A 23,612-nucleotide genomic window follows, 5' to 3' on the forward strand; every position below is an offset into this window, starting at 1 on the left:
TCACTGGGACGCAACTGCAACGCTATAAACAATGGTCAAGTTCGAGTAAGTGGAGACTGCAGCGTAGCAGATATGACGCCATGGTACGCAACAGCAAATCCCGTCGAAGTTTGAGTGCGATTACTTCTATGATTTGGCGATCCAGCCATAGTTGAATCCGGGCAGGGGCCCGTGTGTATAGATGTCACAGATGCCATTGCGACCATTACCAAACGACTTGTCTCACTTTAGATCAGGCAATCTAGGCCAACTTGGCTGATTCCTTGTCACGCGCACTACCCCGTTGCGCTTCACGAAATGCCCGAAGCAGCGTGAGAGCCAAAGCAGCGTGGAATCGCAACGGGGCTGGTTCTTCTTGACAGATGCACCATAAGTCTGCCGAGACAAATCGACAGATAGTCCCACTGGCTCGTCACAGGTCCCAGTGGGAATAGCGTCATGGTAACCTCCAAGCATAATGTTCTAGACTCGCCGCAGAGCATCCTGGGGTAGGAATTCATCAAGAAAATGTTGCAAGGCACAGGTTCTCGTCGCACTAGGGTCTTGTTCGTCAGGAAGGAGCGAGCCAGTGATGTCAAGATTTCCAGGGCCAGGACCATGAGATAATTCTGTGACAAAAACCGGATGCTGTTCATGTCGAGTCATTCGTGGTCTCTCGGACACCGCACAAGTTGAGTGGAAAAGGAGTTTCACGGGATACTCAGCCCCGGATGCAAATTTGGACCAAATTTGCTGAAGATCATGGCATGTGAGTCCGAGCATCAATAGGGAGTTCATAAAGACTCTACCATAGGCAAATCTGCCGCCCTGCCTGACCCGTGAAATGATGATGCCGGTGAACACTGCCAGAATTCGAAGTAAGCCAGTTTCAGGAACTCCCAGGTACACAAAAGCCAGATATTCCCGAGCAAATAGAATGTCAGTCGAGGGTCATAGTAAACGATGCTGGAAAAGCCGCCAAAGTTCCTGGACTTATTGCCGAGATGAACGTATATTTTACCAGCTCCATTAAATGACAAACCCAAAGTATCTTGGAGTAAAGCCTGGCCATTCCCCCTAGTCAAACTGACTGTATGGCTACCAGGCATACCACGATGCAAGGAATCTGTCCCCATAAGATATCGCATGAATCACATTGAGAAAGGATGCGATCTTGTCATGTTTTCTTGCTATCCATGTATTGTCTCACGCACCATACATCCATGTGTAGTGTTCGGACGTGCTCGCCAGTACCACCAGTCAGTACCAGGCCAGCCAAGCTCATACCAACGATACGCACATTGAACCGGGCCGCAGTCGGCATCTCGTATACCAGCCCGAGGAGGTCTTTGGATGGGGTTGAGCAACATGATGCCAAAGGCTGTGGAGTTGAGATTCCGAGGAATCATGACTGACTAGAACGAAAAAAGAAAGAAAAAGTAAATTTCACTAACAAGTGAAGCGGCTTATTCGGACCTCCTTCCCTTGTCGCCGTCACTGCACCATCCCTTCACAATGATTCAAGTCCTCGTTTTCTTTGTTTGGGCCAACGAATATCGGACTCCTGCCGACCAAGCAGCACGAGACCATTTCCGCAACGCCTTGGGACCAATCGTTGAAGAATACGACCTGGTCTGGAGCATTCACCACGCTACACTCCGAGTTCACACCTTCATACGATGGGCCAATGCATCTCTGGAGTGCACAGAGTGATCATCTGAAAGTAGCGTAATATGTTCGCCCGGTGGCTTTCGCTGTTATGCTTGTCTCTGCTCATCTGGGTGTGTGGGCGAGGGCCATTCCAATCATCAAGACCTTTGAGCTTTAGTAGGAGTTCGCTCTCTTATCGTATTCTGTTTCATGTGGTTGTTTGTGCTTTCGAAAAAGGAGGGAATCAACACATGATGTTGAGTTGGTTGGAAAAACTTAGTGACGTGCTTTGGTCGGCGCCAAGACGTACTATCTAGGTAGCGAGAGGAACTTAACCAAATACTCAATAATGTTGTTTCGCAGACTTCATAAAATGCCTAGACAATATTCTATTTAACTAACGCTTATTTAAAAAAGCGCCATTTCATGATTCCATTTCCTATACCAATCCAACCCTCCCTCTTTTCCGTATGAGAAAACCCAAAATACCCAAACCACAAACCAAATAGAAATACAAAACCAAGAACGCCAGAATCATTATTAGAGCGGCATAGCAGATCAAAGTTTCTAAGAACATCTTATTCAGTGACCTCTTGCACAGTAACAGGGGCCTGAGCGTGGGCGTGGACCTGGGGGATACAATGCAATTCCTCCTCAACAGAAAGGCTGCCGTAACCCGTGTCATTGCTAGCAGATCTCTCGCGACGAAGCGGCTTGCCAACATTGGAGGCGGACATATCTTGGTCAGCGTCGCTTTGAGAGGACTCATTAGAGCCGGCCCTGCGACGACGGTGCTTGCGTCTTTTTGAGCGGTTCTTGTCCGGTGCTGTGTGGACATAATCGTCGACGTTTATACCTGCATTCCGGCAAATTGCTGTGCAGGAATTGACGACTACCTCGACGAGGGTAGGTGAGAACCCATAAAAAGCCGGGTTGTAGGCGTTTCGGGCCCAGTAGATGAGTTCGGCGGATACACGGCCGAGGTTTGGGATGTCGCGGGGACAGATGGAGAGCTTGCGGGTTGGGCGGGGCTTTTCTTCGGCTTCGTCGTCGGCAGAAGAGGTTGCTTCTGAGACGGGGGTGGATGGTGAGGATGAATCGGATGACGCGATGTAATCTACGTCGGAAGCGAGGAGGTGAAGAAGATGGTAGACTGCTGAGAAGCCGAGGAGGGACAGTTCAACCGGGTCAATCGGTAGCTGGTTGAACCAGTTGATGGCCTTTTGGATGGTGAAGAATTCGGGCAATGAGGTGAAGTCGCCATTGGATCGTGCTGTGACGATGGCAGCAATCATAGCACAGCGTACCGCGATGGAGATTTCATCGCGAACGGAAACGGGAATAGAGGAATCTAGGAAGTTGGACGCATGGCTTTGGCTTCCCTTTCTCTTCTCCTTGGGCAGAGCTGCAAGGACTGCACCGACATTTTCGACGCGGTGTTGTTCAAAGAAGACTGCTTTCATCACCAGGGCACGGGTGTATGCCGCAGACAGCCGGGGCGCTACGTCGAGAGACATGCGAATCTTCTCCTTGAAGGCATCGCGGCTTGCCTTGGAGACGGGACCCTTCTCGCTTGCTTCGAAATAGTTGAGCAGAGCGGTTTGCAGAAGATGGCTGGACCACCAGGCGGCGAGTGCGTCTTGAGAACATTGAATGGCAGGATCCTCTTCCACAACGTCGAGGAGTACCTCTTCATCACCGGTACCCTCTTGAGTTGGCCGGTTCCAGGTCAAGTTGACTGCACGTTGAATAATAGTATCAATCATAACTTCCTCGCAATCTAACTTGACTAGGGCTGCAAGGTGACTGGGGAGCCGGTCAGGGTGCGTCTCAGGCAAGGCATTGTTAAGGTCACGAGCAACCTCCCACTGGAATCGTGCGAGAGACCGAGCAATGTCGTTGGACATATGGAATGACCAAGAGCCTGGCTCTCCGACACACCAGAGAAGAACACGGACATGCAAGGCCTTCAAGATCATTCTCATGGGGCTGGTAGGGAGAGTGCCAGCAGCAAATATAGTGAGCACGAGGCGGCTCTTGCTAACTTCAGCATCCCCACCTGTGAGTTGTGCATCAATGGCGATATCCCAAGTTTTCACACGGCCCCTCTCATCCTCCTCGGTAATCCCTGTGGCCCAGGAGTACAGCTTCCAACCCATCATGCAGCGCAACACATACTCGAAGCATCTCGAAGTGACGACATACCACTCCCGGAAGAACCTGTGACGTGGAACGCCGACTCGTTGCATGCTCGTGAGCCAGGCCTGTCGGCGGAAATTACTGGATGTAAGAGGCGCAATCTGGTTCTCGGAATTCGACTTGGATGGACCACGTTGCGTAACGGGTTGGGCATTGAAGAGGTAGACAAAAACGATGAAAGCACAGCCAACGACCAGCGTTGCCAGGAGGAGGAAATGAGAGAATGCGCGGGCCTGCCACGAGTACCAGAAGTGCTTCAGGTAATATTCCCAGTGTGCCATATTTCGTGTTTGTAAACGGCCCAGAAGGCGCATGGGAAGTGCAAAGAGACCCTTTGACTCGCTCTCGGAGTCATCAGAGCCCATGCCCTCGAGAACCATCAGGCCAGCTAGCGCTCCCAGCATGTATTTGTTGGGCATTCTTGAACGCCGACGAGAGGTGTCCTCCCTGGCATACTGAGGTTGGTGGGCTGAAGATGATGGGTACTTGATATATGACTCGGCGAAGATTCCTTGTTGTGCAGTCTCTGCTCGCATCCGCTTCCACGCATCGGAAACTGGGAGTAGTCCCTCGGGAGGGTTGTGGGAGCTGTGAGAGCTCTCGCTGGAAATCTCTTCAGCCTGGGAGAACACACTAGGGGATGTACCGGAGCCGGAGTCGGTCGAGGCGTAGTTGCTGGGCGAGGAAACAGATGCGGATGATGTGGCAGCCTGATCAGCGGCCTTGTCGGCCTGGCGAAGGCGGTTCTTTAAACCAGTGTTTTCATCTTCCAGACGTTTGTTGCGAATTTCAAGATGTTTAATGTATTCGGTGGCCTTTGACAAGATAGAAGCCTTGTTGAGCTTGCTCGCAGAATTTGCTTCCGCTTCGTCATCGTCATCAGCGGAACCTCCGGTCTTATTTGTTCGAAGGCTTGGTACACTGTCGCGAAGTTCCGCAATCTTGTCGTTCAAGTTGGCTCGATACCGCTTCTCAATGACGTTGTGAGCGCGCTTTTTGGCTGGCATCTTCTTGCCTGGTTGCACTGGACCCGTCACTGTAGTGGCATCGTCGTCACTGCCTGTCTTTCGCTTCCGACTAGTTCCAACACTGGAAATGGGAGACACAAGACCAGACTGTGGTTGCTGGTTTGTTCCCCAGCTCTGCGAAAAGCTACTTGGGTGACCGTGGACGTTGTTGTTCTGCTGAGATGGAATTTCCATCAACCCGAGAGGCAGATGTGGGGAGAAAGCTTGATTTTGGGACGGTGAGCTCATGTCGGTATGAGGAGAAATAGAGGGCAGATCTATAGATGAGCCCATTGGTTTCTGGTCGCCTTCCGAGAACATCGGTTCATCCCATCGCATCCATTGAGTCCAATCTTGATTCACATTCTCTCCATTTTGATGTGACATTAAGTGACCATTTGTTCGTGATTCATCTCCACCAGAGTTACGTGGAGAAAATAGCTGGAAGTCGTTGTCCATGGTGGGACCAGACATACTGGAGGTATCCGGTTGGATCCTTGGCCAGTGCCTGTAGCAGTCTAAACCTGGGTGATGTAACCGAGTGCCCGAATATTGAGCACTGTTTGAAGCGTTAGACCTGATGAATAGTAGACATTTAAATAGCAAGCGACTTGAAACAGCGCAATTGAGCTGCCTAACTGGACATGCTCAAGGTACAATAAGTGGCTAAGCCCGTACAGGCTAGCTTAGACTGTGATAGGGTGATATTTGACACTCACTGGGTTCAATATCAAAAACAATGCTCGAATTGCACGGCGTAAAACTCAATAGATGCAAATACGGAAAGTGCGATGTAAAGACTGAGTTGCCAGGAGGGGGAGATGTTAGAGTCACAGTCACGGGTGCTGCAGGCGATTGGATGGACAAAAAGCAGGGGTGCGACAGATACCCACCTGAACGGACGGTGGTTTAGGCAGTCAAAGCCTTGGGACCAAGTGGGTTCTCGAATCCGTTCTCTGTTGCGAAGGTGATCGTCCGCGCATTAGAGCATTAAAGGAGGGTGGATCAAGGCGCGCTGCAAAACGGGAAAAGCACGATGAAGCTATGTCAGAGGCATCGAGCTTCGACTGTATCTCCATGCATGAAGATCAAGGGAGACGGTGTTGGACCGAGATGGCAAGGCTTGGGATAACAATTTCGGTCGTATGATCGCGGCTGGCCGCCCTTCCGGCTCCGCAACTGCCACCCCTGATGGTCATTACAGTGTTAATTTCAAATCCCGATCACGTGAGACTAGTTAGGGAATGTATTGGTGGTTTAATTACAGTCACTTATAACGGTTACCATTGGCTGATACTATCCCCACCCACATGGGATGACTCAGCCTCTTCCCACGGACATGTGACTTCCAGGTTTCACTCCATCTCGCAGTCCTCAACTCCGTATTTTGCTGCTTTTGAACCTTTGTAATTCACTTGGAAAACCACGGCCAAAAATCAGCTCATCCCCCCTCTGACTAACTCGACACGTCATAATGTGGCGCCTTGGCGCCCCGCAGGGAGGCAACACGGGAAAAAAAGGGCGCGTTATGATCTTATCTGATCGAACTAGTCTCCACTCCTCCATCGCCAGTAGCACCAGAACCCATCGAGACGACGCAGAACACGAATGAGATCAATCAACCAGCACAGACTTTGTGGATCTACAATCCGGTGTCGGCGTTAAAAGGAGAACCCAGTACCACTTTCTCAGACATTCCCAAGGATGTCTCTGTAGAAACACCAACGCCCATGCGTCATAGGTTCTCCGCTAACTCCTTGGAGATCCATTTCAACTCCAATCGGGCTCCTTTCGGCTGGTACTCGGCTTTTTGGTCTCACAAAGTATACACTGAATTCACAAACTAACAATCCCAATCCATGATTATGGCCTGCAGACTCATAGTACAGCTTATATCGCATTTTCAACGCTGGCAATAGCCCCCATCAATTCCCTGACCGACTTCTGGACCCCGTCCCCAGCCTCTTCATATGGAGTCCGAGGCTTGAGCTTCTCAAGCGCATTCTCCACTCCAGCTGCGGGGGCCGAAAACAATGCCACTGCATATTTGGTCGACGCAATTCCACCCTTACAAGGTGTCTCCGCCAACGCCGAAGACCGCTGCAACTCCATCGCCTCAGCCACCTTCCCATTCTTAAACAAGTCATAAACCTTCGACGCCGTTTTCGGAAAGACGTTCGCAAATGCAGAAATACACCCCGACGACCCAACCGTCAACCCAGCAATAAGGAAATCCGACTGACCGCCGAAAATCGCAAACTCGCTAGGAGAAAATGTCGCCGCTAGGCGTGTGATCTTCCCCACCGAGCCGCAGGTCAATTTAACGCCGACGACGTTCGAGACGCCGATGGGACTGGCTGCTGCTGATTCCTTGACTATCTCGGTAATTGTCTCCGAGTCAATATCGACGCCGTTGGTTACGCCGGGGAAATTGTAAATCAGCACTGGGAGGGGGCTATTCCTTGCGACGTCGGCGAAGAACCGTTTCACGACTGTCATGTTTGTCGCTTTGCCGAAGTACGCAGGCGGTAAGATCAAGAGATAATTCGCGCCGGCGGCTGCTGCGTCGTGTGCTAGCTCGAGCGTCTGTTTCGTTGAGTGTGTGCCTACGCCTGCCATGAGAGGGTAGTCTGGTCCGACGGCTTCGCGCGCTGTTGCGATGAGTTGTGCTCGCTCTTCTCGGGTCAGCAGGAAGGCTTCGGAGTTCGTGCCCATTATTACTAGCCCTGCTAGGCCACTTCGCGATAGGTATGCATAGTATTTCTTTTGGGATTCGAGGTCTAGTGTGTCTGTTGCGCTGTCGAATATCGTCACGGCTGGGCACCAGACTCCAGACTTGGGGATTCGGGGCTGCGGGGAGACTCGAGGGGTTTGTCCCATTGTGAATAACTTTAAGGCGTAGAGGATACCGGGTGGCGAAAGAAGGAGGTTCTTAAACGTAGTGATTATACCGCTTTGATAATCCAAATAGAGTATCAATGCCACTGCACGTTCAGTATGTTTTATAGTCACCTGTATACGTGCGGGGAAGAGGAAAAGAATCCGTGTCGGCCCCGACTCCGATGATAAGCCGCCTATCAACACTGGGCCTCTTACCCCTCGGAGGTGTGCCGAGTTTGCGAGCGGACTTGGTATTACTTGTACAAGTTGACACAGCGATTTGTAGATTGGGAGAAAGTTGTATTTTAGCCTAAAGTGCTACAATACTCCGAGAATGTTTTGAGTACCTTGTGTTCCTACATCTTTCTGTTTCTGACAGCTGGCCACAATTTGAACCATCCACATCTCCTGCACACCAATTCATGCAACAAACAAATCCGTGACAATGCTACTAAGAAAACTGTATGTAGGTAACACATAAAAAGCAGAGAACTACCGAAACTGAAAGTGACGTATTCTATCTTCCGGGTCCACCAGAGCGCCATCGAGGCAGGCGTTTAATGCTGCAGAAATGTCAACTACACGAACCCACAATAAGCCAGGACGATCCCTCAAACTTACAGCAATATCCTCCCACTTCTCCCAGCCACGTCCCTGAACCTGAGCAAGCTCAGCAGCGGAAATCTGCTTGCCAGTAGTGAAGTATCCAGAGTTGATCTTAGCATCAATCTCGACGCGCGAGTCACTGGGGATCATTTCTTCGGGGATAGGAATACGCTCGACTATCTCGATGCCCGAGTTCACGATGGCGTCATACTTCATGTTCGACATGGAAAGCATGCGATCGATCTTCTTTATGCCGAGCCAGTGGAGAATATCCGGCATGAGAGCTTGGAAGCGCATCTACAGCGGAGTAAGTAGTTAGTGAGCGAGGCGATGTCTAGGGCAACAGGGATAGGGTCAGGGACAGGAGTGGAACCATACATCTCGAACACCGGCGATGTTCTCTGTCCGGGTGAAGTACTTATCGGCTGTGTCGCCTCCGCGCTTGCGAGCATTGTAGACGAGGTACTTGATCACCTCGCCCAGAGCTCGTCCTTCCTTCCGGAAGTAGATCACTACACCGCTGCCACCATTCTGAGCTTCGCGGATCGCTTCCCGGATACCGAAGGCCAGGTATGGCCTGCACGTGCAGATATCCGACTGGAAGACATCACTGCCGTTACACTCGTCGTGGATACGCAAGGCCAGCTTGACATTCTCATCGGCGATCCGCTCCGGTGGGCCGAAGATGTATACGGTCAGGCCTCCGATCGGGGGCAGGAAGATCTTGAGATCGGGCCGAGTGATCAGCTCCGGGTAGCTGCCGCCGGTATGCTCGAACAATGTCCGACGGAGTGTTCCCTCATCGACGCCGAATCGCTCGGCAACACCCGGCAGATACCAGACTGGCTCGGCAGCGACCTTAGTAACGCGGACTTCACCAGAGGAGTCAACGAGAATCGACCCATCCACTTCAAGCAGTCCATTCTTCACATCGTCGGCAATCTCCGCCAGCTTCATGTTAGCCCGGGTCACCGCCATGGTAGGGCGGATATCCCATCCTGCTTCTAATTCCTCCTTGAACTGGTTAACGATGTCATGGCCATAGGGGTCCATAGAGACGATCTTTGTCTTATCGGCCCAGGCCTTCTGCGAAGGGAAACTGAAGGTCGGCTCGCTGTTGCGGAAATCCGGTCGGAAATCCGCGTCCAAGTCACCTGCAGCGATTGCGAGAGCGTTGTAGATGCTATAGCTACCGCCGTGGGCGCCGATGGCATTTCGGCGCTTGACGAGGTTGCCGCTCCGCGATACAACTACTGGACCCCGGGATTTGGCGTCGGATGCGCCCCACTCGAGTGGAACGGGTTCAATTCCACTTTGGCCTGGGTACGTGGTCAACTACACTCGAATCAGCATTATCTCATTGGTTTCCAACTTCCAGACCATGCATACGATAATGTGCTTGCTGAACTTTGGGGTTGAGGTCGCGGGGGAGGTTGGAGTTGTTGGAGACGGCTGCTGGGTTGGCATGGCTGGCACAGTGGTGGTGATGGGTTCTGTGTTGGTCATTATGCCAAATAGAAGGGAATACAGACAAGGAGAATGAAGCTATGAAGTTATGAAGAAGAAAGAAAAAGGAAGAGAGGGGGAGTACAGGAGTACCCCGTGACTTCTCTCTCCGCATGTTATCGGAGGGGCTTATCTGCACGTCTACTGAGGATATAGATAGTCACGTAGTATTGATAGTATAGGCTAACTAGTATAAAAGAACTAGCGGTCACTATGTAATTTGATGTCAGAGTAGACGTCTCCACCACTGGACACTGATCATCTCCACCGGTTTCCACCGGAGTTCTTCGGAGCTCAATTTGACTGGCCGGAGTAGCGAACACCGAACACTCTTCCACTCACTCGTATAATTGCATCGTTTGATATGCAAAGCCGTAGCCTTCGCATTTGTCCAACTTAATGAGGTAACACATAAACATGCCTCCGTTTGTTTGAATATCCCCAGCTAACCGCCCACAGCACCTCGCGCCGTCGCAATGGCAAACCGGCCTCATGTGAGCCATGCCGCCGAGACAAAGTCCGCTGCGACCATGCATTGCCTGTCTGCACGCGCTGTCGAGACCGAGGAGTCTCGACCCGCTGCTTTTACCACCCAGCTCCCCTAACGCGGGCCAAAGGACGTCGTGTATTCCCATTGGCAGAGGGTGTTCCATTTGATCGAGCTCCATCGATAAGGTGCGTCATTTACGACAGTATTCTTTTATGGTTTTCTTGCGATTGCAGTCAGTTTGTCGATCATGGACTGCCCAATGGTCGGATGTTCTCGCCCGAAGCATTCCTGCAGTTAGCCGTGCGCAGAATGGAGTCTGATGACCGCTTGCCAGAAACCCTCATATGAGTGAAACTTCTTTCAATTCATATATGCCCAATACAGTTCAAGATAGTTCTGCATCCCGCACTATGTCGCGGACTCAGCCGTTACTTTCTGGATACTTCGGCCCAACGAGTTTCGTATCCCCTCTCACCGATGATGTTGACCTAGGGGTTCCAGGCCAAGGCCTAGAAGTGGAAGCCTCTCAGCGAGTCCTTCCACCATACTGGGTACAGAAGATCTCAGAGGTACTATCGACCCTGGGTGATTTCACCAAAGTCGAAGCTTTGATCCGCGAGTATTACGCTCTTAGTCAAAGCGCTGTGATAGCAGCGCCATTCGTGCTGAATAGCCTTGGACCAGTCAGTTCCATGTGCAAGGAGTTTGTCTCAACTCCAAATGTGGATGACTCGACATCCTCACTTACTGTACGTATAATCCAAAACACGGCGGAAATTTTCCAGGTGCCCGCAACGACAAAGGGGAGGGATTTCCATACGCTCTATACCGGTCCGGCCATTCGTCTTGAAATCATTGGGATATTATGCGCCCTCGCTGGTCGGGCGAGATATCTGGGACTCGCTCGTGATAGGTGTGATGGCAAAACATCTCGGACTCAATATGCGCGCAAGATGCTGGCAGCCGGTGATGCTGCGTTGTATATTTGCAAGATCTTGACTCCACTCAATGATCTGACAATATGGTTGGTGCATGAGAATCTCTTGCTGACAGATTTGGTGAATGGCGATTCGAGTACGTCAATTGATCTTACCTGCACCATTAATCCCACTAACAATATCTAGGTCCATCATGCTGGAACAGACTAGGCGAACTCTCAACAGACATCTTTGCGCTCGGTCTCCATCGCGATACCAAGACGTCCCCCGAGCTACCAGAGTTTCTGTTAGAAACGCGCCGGCGGCATTTCACCGCAGCATACCAACTCGACAAAAGCATAGCCACCTTCCTAGGCCGGCCACCTAGAATGCCATGGCGATATGCCGACTGTCGCATGCCTCTGGATATAAGCGACGAAGCACTCGCTACCGACAATATGGTTCTAGATTACTCCCACGACTACATTGATTCCAACGGGTGGAGTCTTCATGGCGTCGTGCAACGGTCATCCTGGATGCGAGTACGTTTCATCGTCAGCACGTTCCGCGATGAGATCTTAGAGGTTTCCCTCCGGAAGATGACGCCTGAGATGGAGGATATGCTGGAGTAAGTCAACTGCTCATCTTTACAATTCATCTTTAGTCACTAACAGAGGGCAGTAATATCTCCCAGCGCTGCCATCTAGCATGGGAAGCCCTACCCATCCATTTACGCTATACACCACAATGCTGGGATAATAACTCACCCGTAGCAGTGTGTCTCATGCTAATCATCTCCTACCTCGCATACCTCTACAACGACTTCCTCATCCAACGACTGATAGCTGGAAAGAACAACCCTCGCGGGAACACAGCGCTCCTTTCTGTCAGTGCAGATATTTTGTCTACAGTCTTGATACTCGGCACGCAGCGCGAGCAAATGCTCGACATACGACCGGATTTCACATGGACGGTACTGTTCGCACAATGTACTTTAAACTCTCGTCTCCTCTAATGTTTATGCATAGGTCCTACTATACGGCTTCCCAAGCGCAAGTCTCCTAATAAAAGCCCTCCAACACCAAAAACGAACAGGGGAACCATTCCTCTACGACGGATCACGGTCCGCGCTGATTCGTAATTTGAGTGTTTTTATCTCTCATCTTGAGTCAATTGTTCGACCGGATAATGCGAATTATGCACTATTTCAGCGGGCAAGCCAGGTATTCTCGAAGATTATAGATGAGATTCTTGAGCCGCAGTCTCTGGTATCGGATTCTAGTCTGAGGGATGCTGCTCATATGGATTTCGAGCCCGTGATTGATGTTGATGGGTTGGATTTGTTTAATAATATGGATTTCGGGGTTGCGTTTAATCAATGGTTGTTTTGAGGATGGTTTGTGGGTTGGGACTGTTTGTGTATATTTTCGTGAGAATAAGAGGGTTCTTTGTATTATATCGATTCGAGAGGCCATGCTGCTCAATGAATCACGTAATTTGATGGAAATTATTAAAATGGACTAGCTATAGCTCAATCGCAATCGGAATTGTTCACCACAGGATACATTATGAGGGGCTTTACCTTATATCGCGCTCCAACAAGATCACATCAAGTGCGCTCAGTCTCGCTCACAGACACCGTCTTAGGCTGGGAAGTAGCATCCGCTTCCGCAGCCGGCGGAGTTGGGTATCCCTGCGGACCGTGGGGAGGATATCCCTGAGGCGGATACCCTTGGGGGGATACCCGGACGGATAAGCCGCCATCGGGGGCACAACAGGACCCGCAGCCCCGGGAGGCGGATACCAAGAACCAGGAGGAGGGTAAGGAGCAACAACAGAGCCAGGGCCCGGTCGAGCAAGAGCAACAGCAGCCGGATCCTTACGACGGAACAAATACTTCAGCCACATGCCCAACTTCCGTCCACCGGACATATCCTTCCAATTCGCCACGAGAACAGCCTGCTCCTCGGGTGTCTTCGCAGGATACTTCTTGACCGTGATGAGGAACAAGCACGACAAGATCGGACACAGGAGAGCGAAACCGTAGGGGAGACCACGTCGGGCTTTCTTGCCGACCATAGCCCTGCGGAATATGAACCAGCTCTCGATCAACCCAATGATGAGGAACAGACCAAACCAGCCGAAGAAAATGGCTAGGCCGAGACCCCATGGTGGGATTCCCCATGTATAATGGCATCCATCTGAACAGCAGTATCCACCCGAAAACTCAGAGCTCCCGAGATACCAGATGAATTTGCTGCAGCCAGCATAGGAAGTTGAATCATCATCGCCGCTACTGTAGTACGTGCTCCTTCCCGAACTGTAGTAACTATCACAAGTCTTATACATAGAAGGCTTGTAAAGAGAACTAGCAGAAGAAAACACACTCGTGGGAATATCATCGATATCCAACAAAGCCATGGTCCGCGTATAGCGGTACGTGTTGTACTGGTAGGTGATCGTACTGGTATACATGCTGGGATGAACAAGATCCTCCGCATCAAGCGGAACGTTGATGGGGATGGCGGTTATGAGGGTCTGGCTTGTAGTGTAGGAACAGGAGGAAGGCGCTGTATATGTGACTGTTGCGTAGTGATTGACATAGTCGTAGCCTGTGTTCTGGACGCCGGCTGTCGGTTCCACGACTAGTTGGATGGCGGTGACGTCGCCGTAGTATGTTTCCGTTGAGGTTATTGTGCTCAGGACGGCTGGGTTGCTCTCGGTTGGTGTTATTACTTCTGTGTAGGTTCGGACTATTGGGTCATTTGTTATGTATACGCCGGTGTAGCCGTCGGCGATGGTTGATTCGACTATTGCGACGTATTCAGTGCCGAACCATGGTGAAGCGAGGGCGAACTGAAGGAGGGCATGTCCCAGGAGGGTGTATGTGGTGAGGTGCTTCATTGTTTCTGGTTGGGCTGGTCTCTGTCGACCTGGGGTGTCGCGAGCAAGAGCCAACAAGAAAGGGAAAGGACGGATCTCGGGATAAAGGAGGCTCCTCCCTCTATATATCCATCCAAACACAACTTTTCGAAGTCCCTGAAGAGGCTCCACCATCTAACTATACCCAATGTAGCCACATCTAACGGAAAAAGCCTTCTCTCAGCGAAAGGAATAAGGTCCAAAGACAGGGCCAAGATTAGGGCATGCTGGAATCGACCGACGAGATAATTTAGGGGAATGTGATTGGGCTGAAGAGACTTGGCATAGGATTATGTTCGGTGACTGCTTGTTAGGGCTCGTATTCAATGGCTTCGGGCGCCGGTCCTTGGCCTGAGCGCGGGTGAATACGAACAGCCAAGCCTTGAGTGGACTTTGAGTTCATGAGCTCGTGAATTTTCACGTAAGGGTCCTGGTGGTAATTTGGTGGAGTCTGTGTTTTAACATCATCTGACCTGTGCTGTGACGAGGTCTGCCCTCCCTGGCCGCATAGAGAGCCAGCGTGTACCAAAAGACATGTGGAACAAAATCGACAGGTGCGAAAAAGAATGCTTGTCTAGATATCAGGTCTGGACAGAGACGATAGAGAAAAAAAGGGGAAGTATAAGGTTTTCCTCGCAGTAGCGAGTTTAATTTTGATATTTGCTAAGCTTGCAGTAGTCCGCTGTACCACTGATAGGAGAAGAAGCAGGTACAACAGTGTATGAAATGGGCTGCAGAGGCAGCGTGCCCGCAAATTGGTATCAATTGTGCCTCCCAGAACCCCTGCCGACCCGCAAAACAGAAGAGAAGACATCACTCTTCGAGACATGGAAACGTGAGATAAGCGGCCTTGGGCCAAGAGTTGAGATTTAGTGGAGGAGCCGATGAATGCGATTGACCCCGATCTTTGGCGCGATCAGTTCTTGAAGCTTGACTGGGCGCGGCTGCTCTTAATGGTCTTTTTGATGATCTCTTCCACCTCATCCCAGTCGTTGGTATCGATACGCTCAATGTTGCATCCGAAGTGCTCTTGGATCTTGCGCAACATCTCCCATTCGCCTCGGTTGGCGACAAATGAAATAGCCACACCGATGCGACCGAAACGACCAGTACGGCCAATGCGGTGGAGATAGGTCTGGTAGTCCGGTGTGCCAGATGGTCGGTTTTGAGCGTACTCCTCGGGAACATCCTGAAAAAAAAGGTCTTAGTATTGATCGGATGAGATATCCGGGGGAAGAACTCACGTAGTTGACCACCAGAGAGACTGTGGAGACGTCAATTCCACGAGCAAGAACGTTAGTTGTGATAAGAACCTTGGCGTCACCGTTACGGAAGGCATCGATGACGGCATCACGCTGCGAGCCTTCAACACCACCAGTGAGAGATGCAACAGTGTGTCCCTCGGCAACCATGCGTCGCTCGATCTCAATAGCAGAGGTACGAGTCTAAATCAGGATCAGTAAATGCGCATGTCTTGGAAAATACGGATACATACCCGAACAAAGATAATGGATGACCCGACGGTAAGTAGTCCGTAAAGCTGGACAAGATTTTGGTACTTTTGTTCTTCATTATCACAATCCATATAGAGCTGCTTAATGCCCTCAACGGTCAACTCCTCGTGCTGTAGGGTGATTTCGTTTGCATTGGGAGCAAATTTGCCCGCGTAACGGTACACATGAGCGGGGAAAGTGGCAGAGAACAGGACAATTTGGACAGTGCGAGGGAGCATACTGAAAGAAAGGTTAGTCAACACTACTGTAAGTGGAATATGCGGAGAACTCACGCCTTGGCACGAATGCACTGGTCTCCCAAGCCTTGCTGGTCAAGCATGTTATCGGCCTCATCTAGAACCAACACCTTCAAATGGGCCGGGTTGAGGTTGCGTCTTTTGATCATATCCTGAACGGTGCCGGGTGTGCCGACCACAACCGAGCAATCCATCTTACCGGTTCGGGCATTGGAATCGGCGGGAACAGCAGTACCAATGACAAGCCCATCAAGGAACTGGCCCATAATTTGAATCACACCAACAATCTGACGTGCAAGCTCACGGGTAGGGGCGAGAATGAGAGCCTGTGGCGAGCTCGCCATTTCCGGGGTCGAGAGATCGAGGCGACTGAGGACATTGAGAACGAAAGCAGCAGTCTTACCGGTACCAGACTGCGATTGACCGACGAGGTTCTTGGGAGGATTGCTCATGAGGAGAGGTAAGGCGCGTTCTTGGACCTTGGAAGGCTTGCGGAAGTTCATGGTGGCGAGACCCTTGAGAATGCGCTCGTCGCTGAAATAGGAATTGAGTTAATTCTAAAATGCGCAATCGCTGCAGCTCCATTGGGGGATCTTACAGGCCAAGATCTTCGAAGCTCTTGACGGAGAACAGGGGGTTGTTGGGATCCGCCTGCAGATCACTCAGCTTGACCTCGACGGTGTAGTCAGGCTCAGCAAGCTCTGAGCCCTTGTGGCCGGCGGGGGCGCCATCCTCATTTCCGGTGCTGGGCGCATCTGTAAAATATGAAATGATTAGCTATCAATCGCAGCCTCGTCGCTGTCACGGCCGCGGGGGACTGGGCGATCAGAGGGTGGGTGTGGTCTACGTTCGTACCGGCAGGCGTCGACTCGTCGGGCTTGGTGATACGATCAGCCAAGGATCCAGCACCCTGGGGGGCTTCGGTAGCTTCAGAAGACATTCTGAAAGAAAGCGACGATTGGCGGGGTGATGTTGGAGATGGCAAGTTGGCGAGGCGGGGTAGATTGAGAACTGGAATGTAATTGAACCACTTCGCTTGGGGTGAGAAAAGCTCAGAGAAGTTTCACAAGAGAAGAAATGTACAGGAGGCAAGGAAGTGCCGCGAGAAAAGGTGAAGCCGAGAGCAAAAACAGATGACGCCCGAAGAACACTGACCCACGCTAGACTGCATTGGGCTGTGAAATGGTATTGTAATGAGCCATCGGTTCAGTAGTCAAAAGCCGCAACGTGGATGTTTCGTATTGTCACAGGCACCGGGCTTCTCCCCGCCTTGGTTATCTGCCTGAATGGTCTCAGATCGCCATCACCATTGTCTCATTGTCTCTTATTGTCTGATTGTCGCGATATTCTTTCACTGCAGCCCTACCCTGTTGATCAGCGCTGACACCCTTTCTCGCCACCCGACCTTCTGTTCCGCCCATTCCATGCGCGTCTGCCTTCCGACCTCAACCCAGCCATGGCTGCCGATGTCGCTCCCCAGTTTGGGGCAGAGCTAAAGGTAGGAATGCCGGATGATTGTCGCAAGAGCTGAACTAACTCATTTAAGGATTCCTTCAAACCGGTCAACAATTGGGTATGTCTTCCTTCCCCGCAACTCCGATGGTCTTGTGCGCGAGTGGAGCTAATGCAAGTATGTTGCATAGGTCTCAAACGGTATATCGTGGGTGGACGAAATCCACCAATTCTATCGCGAGCGCAGTGCTATTGAAAAGGAATATGCGGCCAAGTTAACCGCTCTGTGCAAGAAGTACTATGATCGCAAGTCGAAGAAGATCAGTCCCTTGAGTGTCGGCGATACTCCTACCCTGACTCCCGGATCCCTTGAGAGCGCCTCCTTGACAACATGGACAACACAATTGAATGCGGTGGAATCCCACGCCGCTGAGCGGGACAAGTTTGGCTCGGATCTGGTGGTGCAAGTGGCGGATCCGCTGAAACACGCTGCAGCTCAATATGAAGAGATTCGCAAATGTCATGTCGATTACCACGGCAAGTTAGAAAAGGAACGAGAGGCAGCCTATGGGGATCTCAAGAAAGCCAAGGGAAAATACGATGGTGCATGTCAGGAAGTCGAATCTCGCAGAAAGAAGATGGAGTCGTCGTTCGATCATGGTAAAAGTAAGGCGCAAACGGCATACCAGCAACAAATACTGGAGATGAACAACTATAAGGTATAGTCCGATTTCCCAAAATACCATGCTGTTGCTAACTCACAGACAGAACCTCTACCTCATTAGCATCAACGTGACAAATAAACTGAAGGAGAAGTTCTACCATGAATATGTGCCGGAGATACTCGATGTAAGAATCGAGTCCAGTTACCCCCTACATTGTCAAGTTCGCGACAGTACTAACGTTGTGTGTTAGGGTTTACAAAGCCTCAACGAAACCCGAGTCGCAAAGATGAACACGATGTGGACACTTGCAGCTCAACTCGAGAAGTCATGCCTCGCAAACAGCACTGAGCACATGGCAAATCTCCTTGTCGAAATCCCTCGCAATAACCCCCGACTGGACTCTTTGATGTTCCTCCAGCACAACGTGACGCAATCGCAGGAACCTGCAAACCTCGGCTTCGAGCCAAGCCCGGTATGGCACGATGATGCTTCGATCATCACAGACGAGGCAGCAAAGGTCTTTCTGCGCAACGTTCTGGGTAAAAGCAAAGGCCAGGTCCGCGAACTACGAGTCGAGGCTGATAAGAAGAAGCGGGAAGTTGAAGCTAGCAAGAAGGTCCGGGAAGCCATTCAAAGTGGCAAAGACAATCGAAACGAACTAGATGTAGTGCGCTCAATCTTTTACATGCAAGAGGCGTTGCACGAGGTCGATCGGAAATGGGTGACAGCTGAAGTGGAGACGGCAACAATCATGGCAGTGGCCGGAGATTTGTCGTTCGGTGCCCAGAACCATAACTTCCGCTCCCAAACATTCAAGATCCCGACAAACTGCGATCTTTGCGGCGAGCGAATCTGGGGATTGTCCGCCAAGGGCTTTGATTGTCGCGACTGTGGATACACCTGCCACAGCAAGTGTCAAATGAAGGTGCCAGCCGAGTGTCCGGGTGAGCAATCAAAGGAAGACAAGAAGAAGCTCAAGGCTACGCGGCAAGAACAAGCCGGTGCCATGCCTGCTATTGATATCGATTCACCTACTGCATCCGCTCGCCCCACATCACTTACACGGCAAAACACGATGAATTCTCTAAGCTCCGGATATGCGGCCAGTACGACTCGATCAGTGTCCAACGTGGCTTCTCAACCTACTCCAGAAAACCCAGAAGAGGAGGCTCCCACTCCTGTCGCGGAGACCAAGCCAGCTGCCGCTAAGAGGCACCGCGTCCTTGCGCCTCCACCGACAGCATACATGGCTGCACCTCCCCCAACCGAGTCGAGTTCAAAATCTAAAGAGCCGCGCGGCAAGATGCTCTACGCTTATCAGGCCACCGGCTCGGATGAGCTTACTGTAGAAGACGGCGATGATGTTGTGATTGTCCAAGCGGATGGTTCGTCCCGTTTCCCCTGCATAATTCCACACAAGCTAACATTTGCGCAGATGGATCTGGATGGATGCGTGTTCGCACCGGAGGAAACGAAGGTCTCGTTCCGACTGCATATGTAGAGGCCGCCCCAACACCTTCCCCCGTGCCATCCCCCAGTCCTGCCATGACCGACCGGCCAGGCTCTGTCTACTCCAACTCATCCGCATCACTTGCCGGCAGCGCAGCACAAAAGCGCGTCGGTCCAGCCGTTGCACCGAGAAGAGGAGCCAAGAAATTGCAATATGTCGAGGCATTGTACGAATATGAAGCCCGCAGCGATATGGAATGGAACATGGCCGAAGGAGATCGATTTGTTCTCATCAACAAGGACAGCGGTGATGGCTGGGCTGATGTTGAACGGGGTGGTGTCACTAAGAGTGTTCCGGCGAACTACATCCAGGAGGTGTAGACTCGGGCGGATGTATTGTATGGATCGCTAACATACATTTTGCGGCGGGTATATCTCGTGCGTTCTGATCCAGAGCGGTTCGATGTTGATATTCTTCATCTTTTTGTACAGTCGGCATTATTAGTGCCGTTGCCTTTTTCGCATCAGCAAGGAGCATTGGGGGCATTCGTGCTTGGCATCCATTCGCGAGTCTTGGATATAGCATAGGAAACGTCGTTTTGCTCCGTGAATCTCCATCAATCTACTATTGTTCGATAGGGTCATGGAATCTGACATTAGTGTAGCCTGAAGTCCGAGACAAAGGGTTGCCATCTTTACCACCCTTTTCACATTTGATGCACCCCAACCATCCTGCAGAGTAAACCCAATGGATCAAAATCATCAATCATCATGCGAATTTCATTCGAGTGGCTCGCAAACCAAACCACTCGTGTTATCGAAGCACAGGAGTAATGCCCATATCTAGATGTTCAAACCCGGTCTCTGGCGACCACATATACCTCGACCAATCCTCAACATGAAAGCCTTCTTCAACAGGTGGCAATTCCACATCCATGCTCATATCCACATCATCCAAAGAACCCAACCCGATATCCCCCAACGCCAGCGCAGGGTCCAGCGGGAATTCAAAGGGGTTCGCCCCTTCGAGCGGACTAACCGACGGCAACGCCTGCCCAAGCTGGGCATCTGAAACCGCCGACGACGAAGGGAGGAGGGAGTACGCAGAATCAAAAAGCGCCTCCGAAACAGCGGGATAATCAGCCAAGGAGCTAGGAGCGGAGTTCGAAAGCGGAACATGAGATCCAAATCCAGCCAAGGCAGTCTCGCTCGACACAGTCAAACCCGCCTCCGGGAAAGAACCGCGCTGCTGAAACGAGACCTCAGCCCCAGATACTGACCCAGACCCAGATGTCTCAGAACCCGACCAATCGCCCGCTCCAGCAGCATCATAGTAATGAGAAACAGTACCCTTAGCCGACAACGAAGCCGACGACCCAGCCCGAGAAGGCCTGCCCGAAGCCGAGACCGACCCCGATCGAGAACCCGACGCCGACTTGGACTTCGACTTGGCGACGACTGGGACGGTGGTCGACATCGTGGAAACCGACGCAGCCCTCCCACCCGGATCGGGCCCGGGACGAGGCGCTATAGGAAGGAAACCGGCCGTGTTATGATGCCGCGGATAGAGTCTCCCGTTTGGGGCTTTCTAGAAAAAAGAAGCATACAGCATCAGCACCATATCGTCTGCGATATTTTGTCTTCTTTCATGTGCCGAAGATATGGCTTCCGAGGCTGATGTTTTGTGTTTGCGTTACTTTTGAACATTTGAGCTCTGCGTCGCGTTTTGCGCGCGCGTGCTCGGTTGGAGCTGTGCAGGGCGTTGCATTGCAGATTGTGCAGGTTGCAAAGGGCCGGCCTTTGCGTTTTATGCGGATTAATGGTCGATCTGGAGGGTTTGTCAGATGGAATGTTGGCGATGGTAGAATAGGGAGTAACTATGTATTGTGTTATGTGTACTCACCATGATGTTTGCAGCTGGTCACACGATGGCCTCGTATGCAAGCTTCACAAGCCCACTTTTGACCGTCGATCAGCATCCCTCGTTAAGATGAGAGTGCAACATGGTGGACGGGACCAGCCTTTATACCCTTCCCGCTGGTCTAAGGTGAGATTGAGGACTATGACATAGGATGACACGGGATTTCCCTTTATTTCTGTGTGTCGCGAGAAACTTGGGTTCGCATTATGATTCGACTCACAGCCACAGAATCGAGTGGGTGGGACTGGCTCATGCAGACAAAGGTCGGAACCATTTCGTCTATTCCGTTCCGTCCTCATGGCGTGGAAGCTTGGGCCAGAGTAGAATGTGGCTGCAGGGTATGAGGTACTTTCTGCACAGGCACGGGCGTGGGTCTGTCAAGCTACTACCACAAGAAAAAGGACTTTGGGTCGGATGGAGTCAAGCTGCTAAAGAAAATGATCTATAGCCAGCACTAGTCTCGTGGAAAAGTAGCCCGGGAACCGATTTTCTCTGAGGTATGAGGGATTTTCCCACCTCGGTAGATGAATTTTCACTTGAACTACAACCAGAGCGGAGATTGACACCGGAAAAATCCCCAGGAGACAATTTCCCAGATACCAGGTCATAGCAAACTAAAGAGACCAGCTGGCAATGTTCCCGGGCTACTTGATCGGTGCTAGATCTTGGCGAGAAATGCCTCATACATTTCGGCTAACCGGTGCTCCAACTTATTTTTCGGGCTACTTTGTTTCCAGTTTACCGAATGTTGAAACGTGGAACAGCCAACTCCTCGAATTGAATACCTGTTCAATATAACAATTACTCGGCAGTCACAACGCCCGTTCCACCATGGGGCTGGTGAAATCGTGGATTGATGCTAATGCACGCCGAGACACACAAGCCAACCATGTCATTCACAGTCACATCTGCATCTGGAGGTGGCTGTGCTGAACCTCGCTTAGGTGGCGTCGCACTGTACCATTTCCTGTCAAACGCAGGAGCCTCGAAAATTGGACTGTTTCACCACAATATTATTCGTAACGTACATGGACTCTGGTAGGCAACCACAAAACTATACCGCCACTCTCCAATTTTTAGTTATGTTTTTCTTTCCCTCGGCCTCACAGTTTTTACACTGTAAAGAGATAAGCAGAATTAAGGAAAATTAAGCTCCACCATACTCCAATCATAGTCGCGTGAATGAAAACACCGATCAGACCCGCGAGAGCCGCCGAGCTGCCATAGGTGATGTGCCCCACTTGGGTCTAGTATGCGCCATTTTATACCTGAGGCATTTTCCTTTTCCAATTGTTGTTCCTTGCCGGTTGCTCACCGTTCAATTAAATCCCGTTGCAATTTGAAAAATTCTGTCGCCTGCTGGAGCGTCACAGCGGGTTGGAACGACGGTAACCGTGAGATGCCCGCTAGGAATGTGGGCATTCTTTTTGTTTCTCCGTCGGTGTGAAGAAAGTACCGGTTTCTTTAGTTTCTGTCCGCGCACAGTATATCCTACACGTGAAAAGAACCATATACGCAGCCCGCGGAACCCGTTCTTGTTCACGGATTCAGGATACTTGAGATGACTGTACTCTCTTCGGGTCAGATTCATCCTAATCAAAGAAACAAGTATCTGTGAGCATGGTTCTTGTCGGTTTAACAACCTGTTAGTAAAATGGTACATGCTGCAGAAACTGACCTTCCAAGGGGATTCACAAGATACCCTGCTTGTTCCACGCGCAGACTTGGTATCTAACTGGACGCATTAAGCTTGAGAACTCGCGCTTATATGTTGCTGCTTAACATTATTTTGGGCACATGTGTCTCGAAGTTCCTCGGTCGCTGGCAACGAACAGGTGGAATCTGAAAAAAAGAAATATTTCGAGAAGAAAAGACAAACGACAAAGGGAACATCGCCCACATTTATATCCCAGAACTTCCCGGGGTTGTAAATTGCTATCTGTTAATGAGGCCGGAGAGATTACATGCTGTTCGCTATCATATATTGCTCATATGCTGTCTATTTTTGAATCCAGGGAGCCTATGGCAACGGTAATTCCCTCTTCGGATACCGGGTTTACTAAATGCTTGATCCTGGAATCCTTTTGTCGCATTAAATTATGTTTGGATCCATCATGGTCAGGTATAGGTACCTGGCATTTTGGCACGAGAACATTACTTTTTCGTTTTTCAAAATCATATGCCAGCGAAGGAATTATTGCCTGATTGAGCAACACCTC

The 23,612-nt window shown here is 50.9% G+C and overlaps 9 protein-coding genes across 9 annotated transcripts; 3 read left to right on the forward strand and 6 right to left on the reverse strand.

Annotated features, from left to right (window-relative positions):
- Window positions 1-1,494: 1,494 nt before the first annotated feature.
- Window positions 1,495-1,692, forward strand: N7446_004382 (uncharacterized protein; the record flags this gene model as incomplete). Its single annotated transcript, XM_058513131.1, has 1 exon — window positions 1,495-1,692. The coding sequence occupies one exon, from the start codon at window positions 1,495-1,497 to the stop codon at window positions 1,690-1,692; it is 198 nt and encodes a 65-aa protein (XP_058374460.1).
- A 515-nt stretch (window positions 1,693-2,207) lies between these two features.
- Window positions 2,208-5,309, reverse strand: N7446_004383 (basic helix-loop-helix domain-containing protein; the record flags this gene model as incomplete). Its single annotated transcript, XM_058513132.1, has 1 exon — window positions 2,208-5,309. The coding sequence occupies one exon, from the start codon at window positions 5,307-5,309 to the stop codon at window positions 2,208-2,210; it is 3,102 nt and encodes a 1,033-aa protein (XP_058374461.1).
- Window positions 5,310-6,725: 1,416 nt separating this feature from the next.
- Window positions 6,726-7,715, reverse strand: N7446_004384 (dihydrodipicolinate synthase family protein; the record flags this gene model as incomplete). The annotated part of the gene is made up of 1 exon (XM_058513133.1): window positions 6,726-7,715. The coding sequence occupies one exon, from the start codon at window positions 7,713-7,715 to the stop codon at window positions 6,726-6,728; it is 990 nt and encodes a 329-aa protein (XP_058374462.1).
- Window positions 7,716-8,272: 557 nt separating this feature from the next.
- On the reverse strand, window positions 8,273-9,827 carry N7446_004385 (putative GTP cyclohydrolase II; the record flags this gene model as incomplete). Its single annotated transcript, XM_058513134.1, has 4 exons — window positions 8,273-8,278; window positions 8,337-8,618; window positions 8,700-9,656; window positions 9,711-9,827. The coding sequence occupies 4 exons, from the start codon at window positions 9,825-9,827 to the stop codon at window positions 8,273-8,275; spliced, it is 1,362 nt and encodes a 453-aa protein (XP_058374463.1).
- A 399-nt stretch (window positions 9,828-10,226) lies between these two features.
- On the forward strand, window positions 10,227-12,625 carry N7446_004386 (uncharacterized protein; the record flags this gene model as incomplete). The annotated part of the gene is made up of 6 exons (XM_058513135.1): window positions 10,227-10,231; window positions 10,287-10,502; window positions 10,652-11,391; window positions 11,442-11,862; window positions 11,916-12,207; window positions 12,263-12,625. The coding sequence occupies 6 exons, from the start codon at window positions 10,227-10,229 to the stop codon at window positions 12,623-12,625; spliced, it is 2,037 nt and encodes a 678-aa protein (XP_058374464.1).
- A 238-nt stretch (window positions 12,626-12,863) lies between these two features.
- On the reverse strand, window positions 12,864-14,138 carry N7446_004387 (uncharacterized protein; the record flags this gene model as incomplete). Its single annotated transcript, XM_058513136.1, has 1 exon — window positions 12,864-14,138. One exon carries the CDS (start codon window positions 14,136-14,138, stop codon window positions 12,864-12,866), a length of 1,275 nt encoding a protein of 424 aa, XP_058374465.1.
- A 934-nt stretch (window positions 14,139-15,072) lies between these two features.
- On the reverse strand, window positions 15,073-16,846 carry dbp5 (ATP-dependent RNA helicase DBP5; the record flags this gene model as incomplete). Its single annotated transcript, XM_058513137.1, has 6 exons — window positions 15,073-15,345; window positions 15,401-15,601; window positions 15,652-15,889; window positions 15,943-16,440; window positions 16,505-16,661; window positions 16,762-16,846. 6 exons carry the CDS (start codon window positions 16,844-16,846, stop codon window positions 15,073-15,075), a joined length of 1,452 nt encoding a protein of 483 aa, XP_058374466.1.
- Window positions 16,847-17,227: 381 nt separating this feature from the next.
- N7446_004389 (putative actin polymerization protein Bzz1) lies at window positions 17,228-19,913 on the forward strand. The gene is made up of 6 exons (XM_058513138.1): window positions 17,228-17,404; window positions 17,453-17,479; window positions 17,550-18,077; window positions 18,127-18,207; window positions 18,274-19,408; window positions 19,459-19,913. Exons 1-6 carry the CDS (start codon window positions 17,363-17,365, stop codon window positions 19,851-19,853), a joined length of 2,208 nt encoding a protein of 735 aa, XP_058374467.1. The 5' UTR covers window positions 17,228-17,362; the 3' UTR covers window positions 19,854-19,913.
- Window positions 19,914-20,286: 373 nt separating this feature from the next.
- On the reverse strand, window positions 20,287-21,832 carry N7446_004390 (uncharacterized protein; the record flags this gene model as incomplete). The annotated part of the gene is made up of 3 exons (XM_058513139.1): window positions 21,376-21,832; window positions 21,170-21,300; window positions 20,287-21,060 (listed from the first exon to the last, which is right to left on the reverse strand). The coding sequence occupies exons 1-3, from the start codon at window positions 21,449-21,451 to the stop codon at window positions 20,287-20,289; spliced, it is 981 nt and encodes a 326-aa protein (XP_058374468.1). The 5' UTR covers window positions 21,452-21,832.
- Between the last annotated feature and the right edge of the window lie 1,780 nt (window positions 21,833-23,612).

Source organism: Penicillium canescens (assembly GCF_028828765.1).
Source record: "Penicillium canescens strain IBT 15451 chromosome Unknown utg000003l_segment0_segment0, whole genome shotgun sequence".
NCBI lineage: Eukaryota > Fungi > Ascomycota > Eurotiomycetes > Eurotiales > Aspergillaceae > Penicillium > Penicillium canescens.